Below are 12,138 nucleotides of genomic sequence, written 5' to 3'. Positions count from 1 at the left end.
TTCGAGGGCTGTGATGTAGTTATTTAATTTGGTTAATATCTTGGTGGAAAACGGAGTTACATTTCTTTCTGGAATTTTTGATAAATAGAAAGGTCAACAGAACAGAATTATTTAAATCGCTTTTTTCAACACCATAGCGCATCCTTGCTGAATAAAAGTATGTTTTTTGTTTGTTTTGTTTTTAAACTCTTACTGACAAGATTTTTTTAAACAGTAGTGTAATTATGAATCATTCAGATTTTTTTTAATTTTTTTAAAGATGTCTCTTCTGCTCACCAAGGCTGCATTTATATTATTAAAAATACAAAAAAGCTGTAATATTGTGATATTTTATTAAAATGTAAAAAGTACTATTTTCTATTTCAATATATTTTATAATGTAATTTATTCCTGTGACGCAAAGCTGAATTTTGAGGATCAAGTCTTCAGTGTCCTTCAGAAATCAAGATTTGCTGCTCAAGAAACATTTATGATCATTATCAATGTTGAAAGCAGTTGTGTAAAAAAAAATTTTTTTTAGAATTCTTTGATGAATAGAAAGTTCAAAAGAACAGTATTTATCTGAAATAGAAAGCTTTTGTAACATTGTACTACCATTCAAAAGTTTTGGTTCAGTAAGATTTTTTTTTAAAGAAATTAATACATTAATATTAAATTAATTTATTCAGCAATTGGATGCGTCAAATTGATCAAGTGACAGTATAGACATTTATAATGTTGCAAAAGCTTTATATTTCAGATAAATGCTGTTCTTTTGAACTTTCTAATTAAATAATCCTGAAAAAAAAATTTTATACAACTGTTTTCAACATTGATAATAATAATAATAAATGTTTCTTGAGCAGCAAATCATCATATTAGAATGATTTCTGAAGGATCATGTTTAAGACTGGAGGAGGAGTACAACCCCAAGAACACCATCCCAACTGTGAAGCATGGAGGTGGAAACATCATTCTTTGGGGATGCTTTTCTGCAAAGGGGACAGGACGACTGCACCGTATTGAGGGGAGGATGGATGGGGCCATGTATCGCGAGATCTTGGCCAACAACCTCCTTCCCTCAGGAAGAGCATTGAAGACGGGTCGTGGCTGGGTCTTCCAGCATGACAACGACCCGAAACACACAGCAGGGCAACTAAGGAGTGGCTCCGTAAGAAGCATCTCAAGGTCCTGGAGTGGCCTAGTAAGTCTCCAGACCTGAACCCAATAGAAAATCTTTGGAGGGAGCTGAAAGTCCGTATTGCCCAGCGACAGCCCCAAAACCTGAAGGATCTGGAGAAGGTCTGTATGGAGGAGTGGGCTAAAATCCCTGCTGCAGTGTGAGCAAACCTGATCAAGAACTACAGGAAAAGTATGATCTCTGTAATTGCAAACAAAGGTTTCTGTACCAAATATTAAGTTATGCTTTTATGATGTATCAAATACTTAAGTCATGCAATAAAATGCAAATTAATCACTTAAAAATCATACAATGTGATTTTCTGGATTTTTGTTTTAGATTCCGTCACTCACAGTTGAAGAGTACCTATGATAAAAATTACAGACTTCTACATGCTTTGTAAGTGGGCAAACCTGCAAAATCAGCAGTGTATCAAATGCTTGTTCTCCCCACTGTATATTCCAAGCTTCCAAGATTTATAATGGCAGTGACGGGGTCCATTGAGTATGAAACTCAAAAAAGCTCATCCATCCATAATAAACATACTCCACACGGCTCCAGGGGGTTAATAAAGGCCTTCTGTAGCAAATCCATATTTAAAACTTTATAAAGTAAAATATCTAGCTTCCGCCAGACCGCCTTCTGTATTCAACTTAAGGAAAAAGTGTTAACTGACGCGACTTATGATGTAGCGTATGCGTTTTGAACTGCAAGAGGTGTTACACTTTGTGCATAAGTTGTATACGGAAGGCGGTCTGGCAGATATTTATTAATATAACTCTGATTGTGTTCATCAGAAAGAAGAAAGTCATATACACCAAGGATGGCTTGAGGTTGAGTAAATCATGGGGTAACTTTCATTTAAAGTTCTTTAAGATGTAGTTTAGCTTTGTGTCTATATGCAGATGAAAAGAGATGAGACGTAACTTTAGACCAAAATGAATGTATTGACAAATCACAGCTTATGTTCAACTCTACAAAATTGTCTCGTTTAGAAATAATAATAGTAAAAAAAAAAAAGGTACACTGTGATTCTCTCATGTACAATTTTTTTTTTTGGTCACAGGAAAGTTGAGCTCTCTAAAACGTTTCTACAAAAATAGAGCAGTGAGAAGGAGACAACTCCTTTAGGATTACATTCAAAGTATCAGTTTGAAATTTTTACATTCTTTTCAGAACAGTGTTACCGTAAAAACTTACATGGAGGACAAATGTAATTTGTTTACAATAAAAAAATACTGGCGAAAAAAAAAACAGAAAATATAAGTTGGAGACGAGTCAAAATACATGCAAATGGGAAAAGAAATAAAAATACATGTTATTTATCTGTTATATAAAAAAACCTGATTCAGCACAATTCACGTTTTTTCTGGCATTTGACATATTTTAACAGTAATTTTCTTTTCTTTTTTTTTTTACAGCTATCCAGTATACACAAACTAAACGACTATACATTATGTAATGGACACAAAGTGGAGCAAAAGAGAACAAAACAATTTCCAGCTATACATTTATGGAAAAATGAATTAAATAAATATCTATTTAATTAAATTCAATATTTTCAGCATAAGTGATAAAATTGTCCACAGCAATGTTTGATTAGACTAAAGTTCCAGTTCTCTTTGATTCTGTTCTCTATCTAAAGGCACTTGCCTTCCTGATTGGATCCAAATAACCTAACTGACTATGTCTGTTTCATAGGCATGAAAATGTAAAATTGTCAGATCACAGCGAAAAAATGTCTTGTAAGAATAAATAGTGGTTATAAACCCCTCAAAATGTTGAGATATCAGTGGCTTCGCATATTAAGTAATCCCAATTCACTAAAATGACAAAACCAAACAAATATAAACCCACATTAAGGTAAAGTGCCCCTTTGCGACAGTTTCACAGTCCCATCTGCATGTCAGCAAAGTTGAAAAAGTTGTCGACATCCCGCGAGGACGTATGTTTGCTCTCAGAAACAAATACCTGCAAGAAAAGCAGCAGATAGCATGAAGAACATTAGATGATCCGAGCACATCCTCGATAAATGGGCATGAGAAATAACAGCTTCCTCTTATATTTACCTTAGTCCCGTTAAACACTTCATTGGCAATGGATCGACAAGCCTCCACCACACCCTCTCCGTTCAGCTCAAGGGCTACAACTGGACCTGCAGGAACATAGATCATTGTGCTGCAACATTCAACATTTCCCCAAGAAGCTGTGCATGTTGTTATTTGGTATAACACAATGCATTACGGCACCTTTGGTGATCCACTCAGTGAGGCTCTCAGCATTATTCTGGAACACTCGGTTCACATCCTCAGGGCGCATGGAAACCTCTTTGGTCTGAATGAGGACAAAGCCTTTGGTGGCCGCCTGCATTTTGGTGGATACAGAAAAAAAATGTGGGATTTGCGTTTTGTAATGAGAACCATAAAAATCAAACTAAAATATCATTACAATAAAGTGGTAGATTTCTAAATCTACTTCCGTGTCATCAGTGACAGAAAGGTCACATGAGAGCAAATACATTGTCTATTTCTGTCTCTTCCTCATACAGTCGCTTTAGATGATATCTAAATGTTTGCTGCTACTTCTGAGAACAGTGCGACAGGTTGGGTTTAGTGAAAACTATATGAATTCACAATATTCATCTAGTAATTATCTGCATGAAATCAACCCTATTTCATTCTTAACTTAGACTTTAAAACTTTTTATAATGTGCTGTTTTTCTGTTCTAAATATGTTTTTGATAATACTATATATATATATATATATAATATTAATGCTGGGTTGATAACTAAAAATGTGTGGTTCTTTTGAGTACATTATAATGATTTTAATGCGTTGCATTCTGCATTGTTTTGTTATAAAATAGTGAAGCGTCTCATAAATTAAAAGGGATGGTTCACCCAAAAATGAAAATTCTTTCATCATTTACTCACCCTCAAGTTGTTCCAAACCTGTATAAATGTATTTGTTCTGCTGTACACAAAGGAAGATATTTGGAAGAATGTTTGTTACCAAGAAGATCTCAGCCCCCATTGACTACCATAATGGGGGGGGGGGGGGGGGGGGTACTATGGTAGTCAATGGGGGCCTGAGAAGGTTTGGAACAACTTGAGGGTGAGTAAATGATGACAGAATTTTCATTTTTGGGTGAACCATCCCTTTAACTGCTGGATTCATTGCATGAAGCCACAGATCAACTCACTGTGAACTATGACTAAGGCACTTATTCTTTGGATTGCCAAATCAGACCCTTATAGCTATGTTTCCATCACACTGTTTTAATGCGCATTTTGAAGTATTGCATCAGAAACGAGTGATGAAAATGGCAAATTTTGAAGAAAGAAATAGGTTTTCTGAACGCTTGAGGTGGTTTTTGACTTATGCGAAAAATAATGGGAGATGGAAACGCATTTGCTGAATAAATTCTGACGTAACGAACATTAAACTCACATGACTGTTTCAGCTGATGGGGTTTTATTTACTGTTGGTTACTAGGTTACCAATACCACCGTCATCCACTCCAACAATTTGATGGAAACGCACCTAAATCGCATTGCTTTCTTTTCTTTTTTAGATTCGCTTCACGTTTGGATGGAAACCCAGCTTATGAGGCAAAGTTTCCCTTCCCGTTTAGCCCATCCTGTTTTTGGTGACGAAATACTAGATCAGACAAAATAGATGCCCACAATCAAAGATATTTTCAGACGGTCAATCATTTCCTTATATTACGCAAGTATAAAACTAAAAAGCATACTAGAGCTGATATTGTACACACTTTTGCGGGCAACATCTCCAGCAGACAAAGATGGATGAAAGTTATGAAATAAGTGAAGTGAGAGTAGTATACATCCCCTTTTCTAGATTTAGTGACTGAAGAAATGAACATAGAAAACTCACTATGAACAGCATTTTTCAATTAGACGTGAAACTGAGGGTATAAACGCAAAGCTTTTCTATAGAAATGCCACATTAGGAAATTTTGATTAATTCCAGCTTGACAAACTTCAAGCTTGCAACAAGAATAAAATTCAAAGAACAAATATGCAGCACATGATGTCAGTTTGTAGATAGCCCACTTTTGCAACCATGAATGCGGTTCTACAGTATCAACTCTCTCAAACTAGGTCTAACCTCATCAATAAGCTTGCGGGCATTAGCAGTCGTGTAGTCCCCAGCAAAGAAGACAAACAGGCAGGACTCTTCACTCTCTGTACGCCGGCCTCCTTTGGTCAAGGGCACTATGCTCCGACTTGCTTCAGAAGAGACTCTCACAGACTTGAATTCTGACTCAGGATCTGGTAGAGGCACATGCTCCTGGACAGCAGCATCCTCCGGTAGGAGACTCCAATTGGTCTCTCCAGAAACAGGTGTGAAGTCATGAATATTGCTCCAGTTGTTGTTAAAGATGCTGAGGCCTGCATCTTTAAAGTGGAAAGCCAGCTCAGGGTAGTAATACTGGAAGCAGCCAAACTTCATGCCCGTAGAAGACTCGATGATGGGCTGGGTGGCGCAGCACAAAAAGACATCCATTTTCTTGCAGTCTCTGGTGCGGAACTGCTGGCAGGCCACCACACATTTGATATCTTTGCAGTCTCTGAAGAACACACTGCCTTTGACCGGACCTAACATAATGCGGCAGTTCACACAATCGTCAATGGTAATGGTCGCTGAATGGTCGAATACGTAGATGTTACAGTTCTCACAGTCCTGAATGACAAACTGCTGGCCATTGAGTTTGCCTGGCAACCGACCCACAGTCTCATTCTTGAGGCCTGTCAGCATGAAGTCTTTGGGATCAACCTGCAACAAAAGTGCAAACATGTCAAGGTGAATAAATGCATACAATAGTCAAGGACAAGAAGAAGAAGAAAAAAAAGCGATAAAACCATTATCAGCAATCTTTTGCTTTCTGGTTCCCTTCACAACAGGGTGTAACAGGATGTGTGTTTATTAGTTAGACATATGAACATTCTTTGGTCCATCTAAACAACTTCTGTTAGGGGCTTAACACAGTACACACTTTAGAACAAACATATAACCCCAAGTATTAAACCTATAAAGCCTACAGAACCTGTAAAGAAATTCTAAGGCATCAACATGATTAAAACTTTGTTGAAAAAATCTGTTGTACACAATCGTCTACTTCCCTTCTGTCCTCTGATTTAAAGGTTTTTAGCAAGAAAAAGGCCTTTTAGTATAATTATTAAAATGTCAAACTCAACCTGAAGGTATTGCTGTGAAATATTTAATGATTTTTTATTAAATTAACTTTTAGATTATTGATATTTCAAGATTAACATTTACTGGACTGAAACAACTTAGGTTTACTTGATTATCCATAGATTCTTTTTTGGAAAAATAATGTTAAAATGCAAGTATCAATATGATACAATGGCCGTCTGATGCTTCTTTTTTGCTCGCATGGTGGCTCACAGCCAGGAGGCCCTTTTGTGTGGAATTTGCATGTTCTGCCCATACGATTTCCTCCGGGTGCTCTGGTTGTGTGTGTGTTACAAACCATGTAATGGGAATGATTGGGGAAAGACCTGGCAACTGAACCTACCTCAGAAAAAACATTGCCAATAAAACTCATGGCCATAGAATCACCAAGAGTCGGATACTGAAATGGTTCATAAACTTTCATAAAACTAAGTATTTAAATATCATCTTACTAAGACATATTATTGGGAGGTAGAGAGTGACAATTTATTTATATGCATTTTAAGCAAGTAGTCTGTTATACTATTATAAAACTTGTTGATTTACATTACAAGCTATCAGAACTTACACTTTGACCATTAAAATAACATCTGCACCCAATTCCATATTCTTGCTAAGTTTTTGGGGCTCTGATTAAAATGGATGTTTTCCCCTCCCTCAAGTGTGAGCTCCATATTATATATAATCCTATATCTTACTACATAGCCAATGGATGTATCAAATGATACAAAAAAAATATATTTAGATTTTATACGCTTTGACTGGAAACTCATTCTGCATTGTTTGACACAAATTATACAGTTTTAGTCTGGCAGATGATACAATAGAAAATGGGAAAACCAGCTCTTTTGACTAGGGCCAGTAAGTAACCACCTAGCAACCACCCAGAACACCCTATCAACACCCTGGCAACTCCCTTGCTAAATAGAACTCTTGAGTTTACAGATTGTCCCTGCCAACCAGGGATCAAACCTGAGACACTTGGGATACCAGGCCAGATATTTACTTATAACATCTGCTTAGCTTGTTGATAACCCATTGCTATATAAGGACTACAGGTCAGATTTGTTGCATTTGTAAACTTGCATCCTTTTGGTAGATCAAGTCCTTAATTAGCAACATACTACCAGTTTAAGTATTTAAAAAAACCTGGTATGACTTTGTGTAATTTATGTTGTATAACAAAATGTGAAAGTCTCTCCAAGTAATGTTCAAGTCACGATGAAACGGAAGTAGCATAAAGAACTTTTCTACCATACTGTGATGTACAGAGTGTAAAGGATTATGCGAAAATAAAAATATATAGAATGGGGGCTTAGTTCTATGCATCAGTCGTTGGTTGAATTGAGATGTGATGTCGAAAATGAATGTGACCTTGCCGTTGATTGTGGGTGTGTGCGGGTAAGTTGACTCAATGATATGAGTCTTGCATACATCACCAGAGTTATGTAATTTCAATTAAAAATTAGGAGGCAAAAAAAAGAACATAGTACATGGATGAATCATTCACAATGATATCTATACTATAATGTGTTTACACAATAGGGTGAATTTTAATTTCATTCCACAGACCTTAATTTACGCAGCCCAACTAAAAATCCATTGGAAACTCCCAAAGGCTTGAAAATATGTCAGTTTCCATTTAGGACAACAAAATTAAAAGTGCTCAATTTTTATATAAATAGGCTACATATAAAATGATTTATGTAAAAGTATCTTGTGGGGCCCTTGGAAGTTTGCACGGGCCCTCTAGTGGGCCTTGACCCCCATATGCGAATTACTGGTCTAATCCATTAAATCAGACACTGCCATTGACAAACCATTTGAGAAAACTGACAAACTGTTGGAGCTGTCTCGTGCATTTATTGCCTATAAATCTGCACTTGAATGCATCGACCAGGAAATATTTAAACATAATAGATTCATACTTCAAAAGCTCTCGAAGCTTTTTAATGGTCTTGAGGTCGACAGGGCAGACGGACACTCCCACCCTCCCTTCCTCTCTCTGATATAGTGTCATGCATGTTGATGGCGACACCACTTATGTGCTAATCCCTAACACAGCGTTATCTGGACACGCGCCAGGCAAACAAGTTACGTGTACTGACTTTAAGCCGATAATAAGATCTGTCAGTAATTTACCATAGCATGTGAAAACCTATAACAGCCGAGAAACTCTCGTATCGACGGTCAATCGAAAGCAACAGTGGCAGTCAGTCAGTCAAAAACACTGAACAGGGGCCAAACCCTTCGCTAGCGTGATTACGCACGTAGTGAAAGGCGTGAAATGTGCTTTAACAAGACAATTGAGCTTACGCATATGATAATAGCCATTTCTTATGGATTTATATTGCATTCTGTATCATTCGTAAAGCTGTTATGCAACATTATAGCTAATACCCTGTGCACCTATAGTCTAGTAGTGAACAAAAACGCGTAATAACGCAGCGTCGTACCTTTTCTCGTTTGTCCCAGCTGTATTGCTTTGGAGCCTCCTGGTTGCTGTTGCTGCCCAGCGCAGTGTTGTTGGTTTCGGGGAGGTCATTGCCCGTAGCGCTCTCGTCCCCATTGGGCAAAGCAGAGTCTTTTGGAGGAGATTTTCTCCTAGATTTTTTGGAGAAAAAGCACCCCATTTATGGACGATCAGTCGAGCAATATGTCAGTGCGCCCCGCTTGTTGTAAATGCCACGCGTTTCTGAAATACTCTCGATCAATCGCAGTAGCGCTCCGTCTCTCTCACCCTCCCCAGAAAGTAATCAAGAACACGCAACCTGTGCGCTTCCCGTTTCCTTGACCCTGGAATCAGCCAATCACTAAAGCGGACCGCGTTACTAGGTAACAGCGAATCAAAGCCGAGACGGATCTGCGAAAAGAGGGGCGGGTGGTAAGTAATTACTGATATTTGACCATGAAAAAAAGAAGAAAAAAAGAACATTTTGTTCGTGCATTGTGTAAACTCATATTTGCACATTAATAATCAATGTGAAGCATACTGGGCACATGGATTACATTTTTGGTTGTCTGGTTTGTTATATATATATATATATATATATAAATAAATTATTATTATATATATATATATAAATTATTATATATATATATATATATATATAAATTATATATATATATATATATAAATTATTATTATATATATATATTATAAATAAATACATTTATATTGAATATTCAGGGTTTTAGGCAGTTGTCAGACAATTTGTCCTTGGATTAGATGTTTGGTTGTCTAGTTTGTTATATTTATTTATTCAGTGTTGGGACGGTTACTTTGGAAATGTAGCCTAATAGGTTACTGTTACAGATTACAAGTTACCCTATTTAAAATGTAATAAGTAGTGTAACTATTAAAAAAAAATGTTAAGTAACTGATTACATTTGATTACTTTTCTAAATTTCCAGCACTGGAACGCATTTTTATCACTCGACACAATGGCAACTCACAGACAGGTTGTAGCCTGAAGCTTTCAGCAACAATGTGGATTGCAACAAATTAATATTATTCAACATATAGCTTTTTACAGAAAATATTCAGATGTAAAAATCCCAAAAGAGGGGCCATCATGTCCCATCACTGGTGTAAGATGACCCTCTGTCTGAGCCTGAGGCAAGAATAATTTAAACAATCATAATATCAAACATGGCTAGGGGGACTTTTGCTCCCTTTCTAATGGGGACATCTTACCTCAGATGTTTTTTCCTATTCATCAAACTTATCAGTTTGTGTCATATAAATAAAACTACAGCATATGCATTCTAAACATTTTACGATATCGCTATGAGGTTGAACTGCATTTAAAAAAAGAAAGGAAAGTAACATTGCAGCTCGTTGAATTAAATGTAAAAAATGCTGCAAGTGGCTATGACTTATTTTCAGTAAGTAATTACTTCACTTCACAAAAATTCTATATATGAATGTAATCTGGACATGCATTCACTGTGTGGTCATTATCATGTGCCCTACCAGCGTGTTACGTCGCTTCACCTCCTTTTGTAAATCCCCTCCTGTGGCCTCATGGGATATAGCAGAGTGTCCATTGTATGCATACTTCAGAATCTCGCTGGAAGAAGTAGGTCATCCGGGTACTTTTTGCTTACTCTTTTATGATACTGTGAATTAGGACATATTTCTATCGTTGTGCCAAAAAAACTGAAATATGTCAGTTATTGGCTTTTCTGTGAACCAATCAACTTAGAAAGTTCTACATGAGGATTTCTGTGAAACATGGTTTGATAAAGAGCAAAGTTCAATCTCTCTTAAAATATTAACATAAAGTGTTTATTCACAATCTGTTGGGTAGTATAGGTGACATGGTGCCCAATGAAAACATTTAAGGTTAACACCTCGGAAATAAAAGGAAACTGTTGCAATGACAAGAGAGCATTCCTGCTCTCAACTGCAAATTAACTATATTTTAAAACAAAAGTGTACGTACAGGAAACAAAAACATCAACTAATAAAATAAAATACCAAACTTTTTTTTCCAGGAAGCAGAAAGAAATTGCTTGTAAAGTGGCAAACCCGTCTACAGCTAAATTCTGAAAAAAAATTGTGATGTCAGTTGTGAACTCTGTAAATGAAACTATAAAGAGTTTAGTCATAACTTTACTACAAAGTTAGTTTTAGTACTACAAGAAAATGATGACGACTTTCCTTTTTTTCATATGGCAAAGGAAATGTGATAGCATACAGAAGAGCAAAAAGGAAATCTAAAATTCCTGTTTTCAATCATTGTGACAGCTATAGTCCTCAGAGGTTAGTAATATTAAGAGCTCTCTTCAAAACAACACACTTTTCAGTGAATTTGAAAAAAGTATTTTGCTTCAAATGTTTGTATCTTCCACTGAAATGTAAAAAAATGTTTTGTAGCCCTATCACCTCTTAAAATGGGCCTGTTCTCAGTCACCAAGCCCAAACTTTAACCCAGTTACACAAATTATTGTAAAGATTAATAATTTAAACATTTTCTTTAATTGAAGCATATCAATTACTAGCTAAGTGACATAATGTTACATTATTTGCTTGTTTTCTGCAAAACCAGAACAAGCGCTTTAAGCTGTTTTTAGGCTGCAAACTAAAGGAGTAGTTCACTTTAAAACGAAAATTACCCCATATGATTTACTCACCCTCAAGCTATTCTAGGTGTATATGAATTTCTTCTTTCTGATGAACACAATCAGAGTTATATTAATAAATATCCTGATCCTTCCAAGCTTTATAATGGCAGTGACGGGGTCCATTGAGTTTGAAGCTCAAAAAAGCACACCCATCATAATAAACATACTCCACATGGCTCCAGGGGGTTAATAAAGGCCTTCTGTAGCAAATCCATATTTAAAACTTTAAATATCTGCCTTACGTATTCAGCTTATGCAGAAAGTGTAACACAGTTCAAAACGCTTGTTAGTCGTGCCAGTTATGCTTTTTTCATAAGTTGAATACGTAAGGCAATCTGGCGGTAGCTAGATATTTGACTTTATAAAGTTTTAAATATTTATATTTTTTATTACAAAACCCCATTGATTTGCTTCAGAAGGCCTTTATTAACCCCCGGAAGCCGTGTGGAGTTATAATGCATTCACTGCCATTATAAAGCATTTCTTCAGAAAGAAGAAAGTCATATACACCTAGGATGGCTTGAGGGTGAGTAAATCGTGGGGTAATTTTCATTTCAAAGTGAACTATTTCTTTAAAGCTTTTATAAAATGCATAGAAACTAAACAGCTTATAGGCCTATCGTATTTGA

The 12,138-nt window shown here is 36.3% G+C and overlaps 1 protein-coding gene across 1 annotated transcript; it reads right to left on the bottom strand.

Moving 5' to 3' along the window:
• Positions 1-2,083: 2,083 nt before the first annotated feature.
• On the bottom strand, positions 2,084-9,186 carry rp2 (RP2 activator of ARL3 GTPase). Its single transcript, XM_079841153.1, has 5 exons — positions 8,836-9,186; positions 5,291-5,959; positions 3,409-3,523; positions 3,229-3,314; positions 2,084-3,130 (listed from the first exon to the last, which is right to left on the bottom strand). Exons 1-5 carry the CDS (start codon positions 9,010-9,012, stop codon positions 3,047-3,049), a joined length of 1,131 nt encoding a protein of 376 aa, XP_079697279.1. The 5' UTR covers positions 9,013-9,186; the 3' UTR covers positions 2,084-3,046.
• Between the last annotated feature and the right edge of the window lie 2,952 nt (positions 9,187-12,138).

The sequence above is a fragment of the Gobio gobio genome (genome assembly GCF_949357685.1).
Source record: "Gobio gobio genome assembly, chromosome: 17".
Lineage (NCBI taxonomy): Eukaryota > Metazoa > Chordata > Actinopteri > Cypriniformes > Gobionidae > Gobio > Gobio gobio.
Note: the sequence above shows the minus strand (reverse complement) of the source record. Positions and strands in the feature narration are given on the sequence as shown.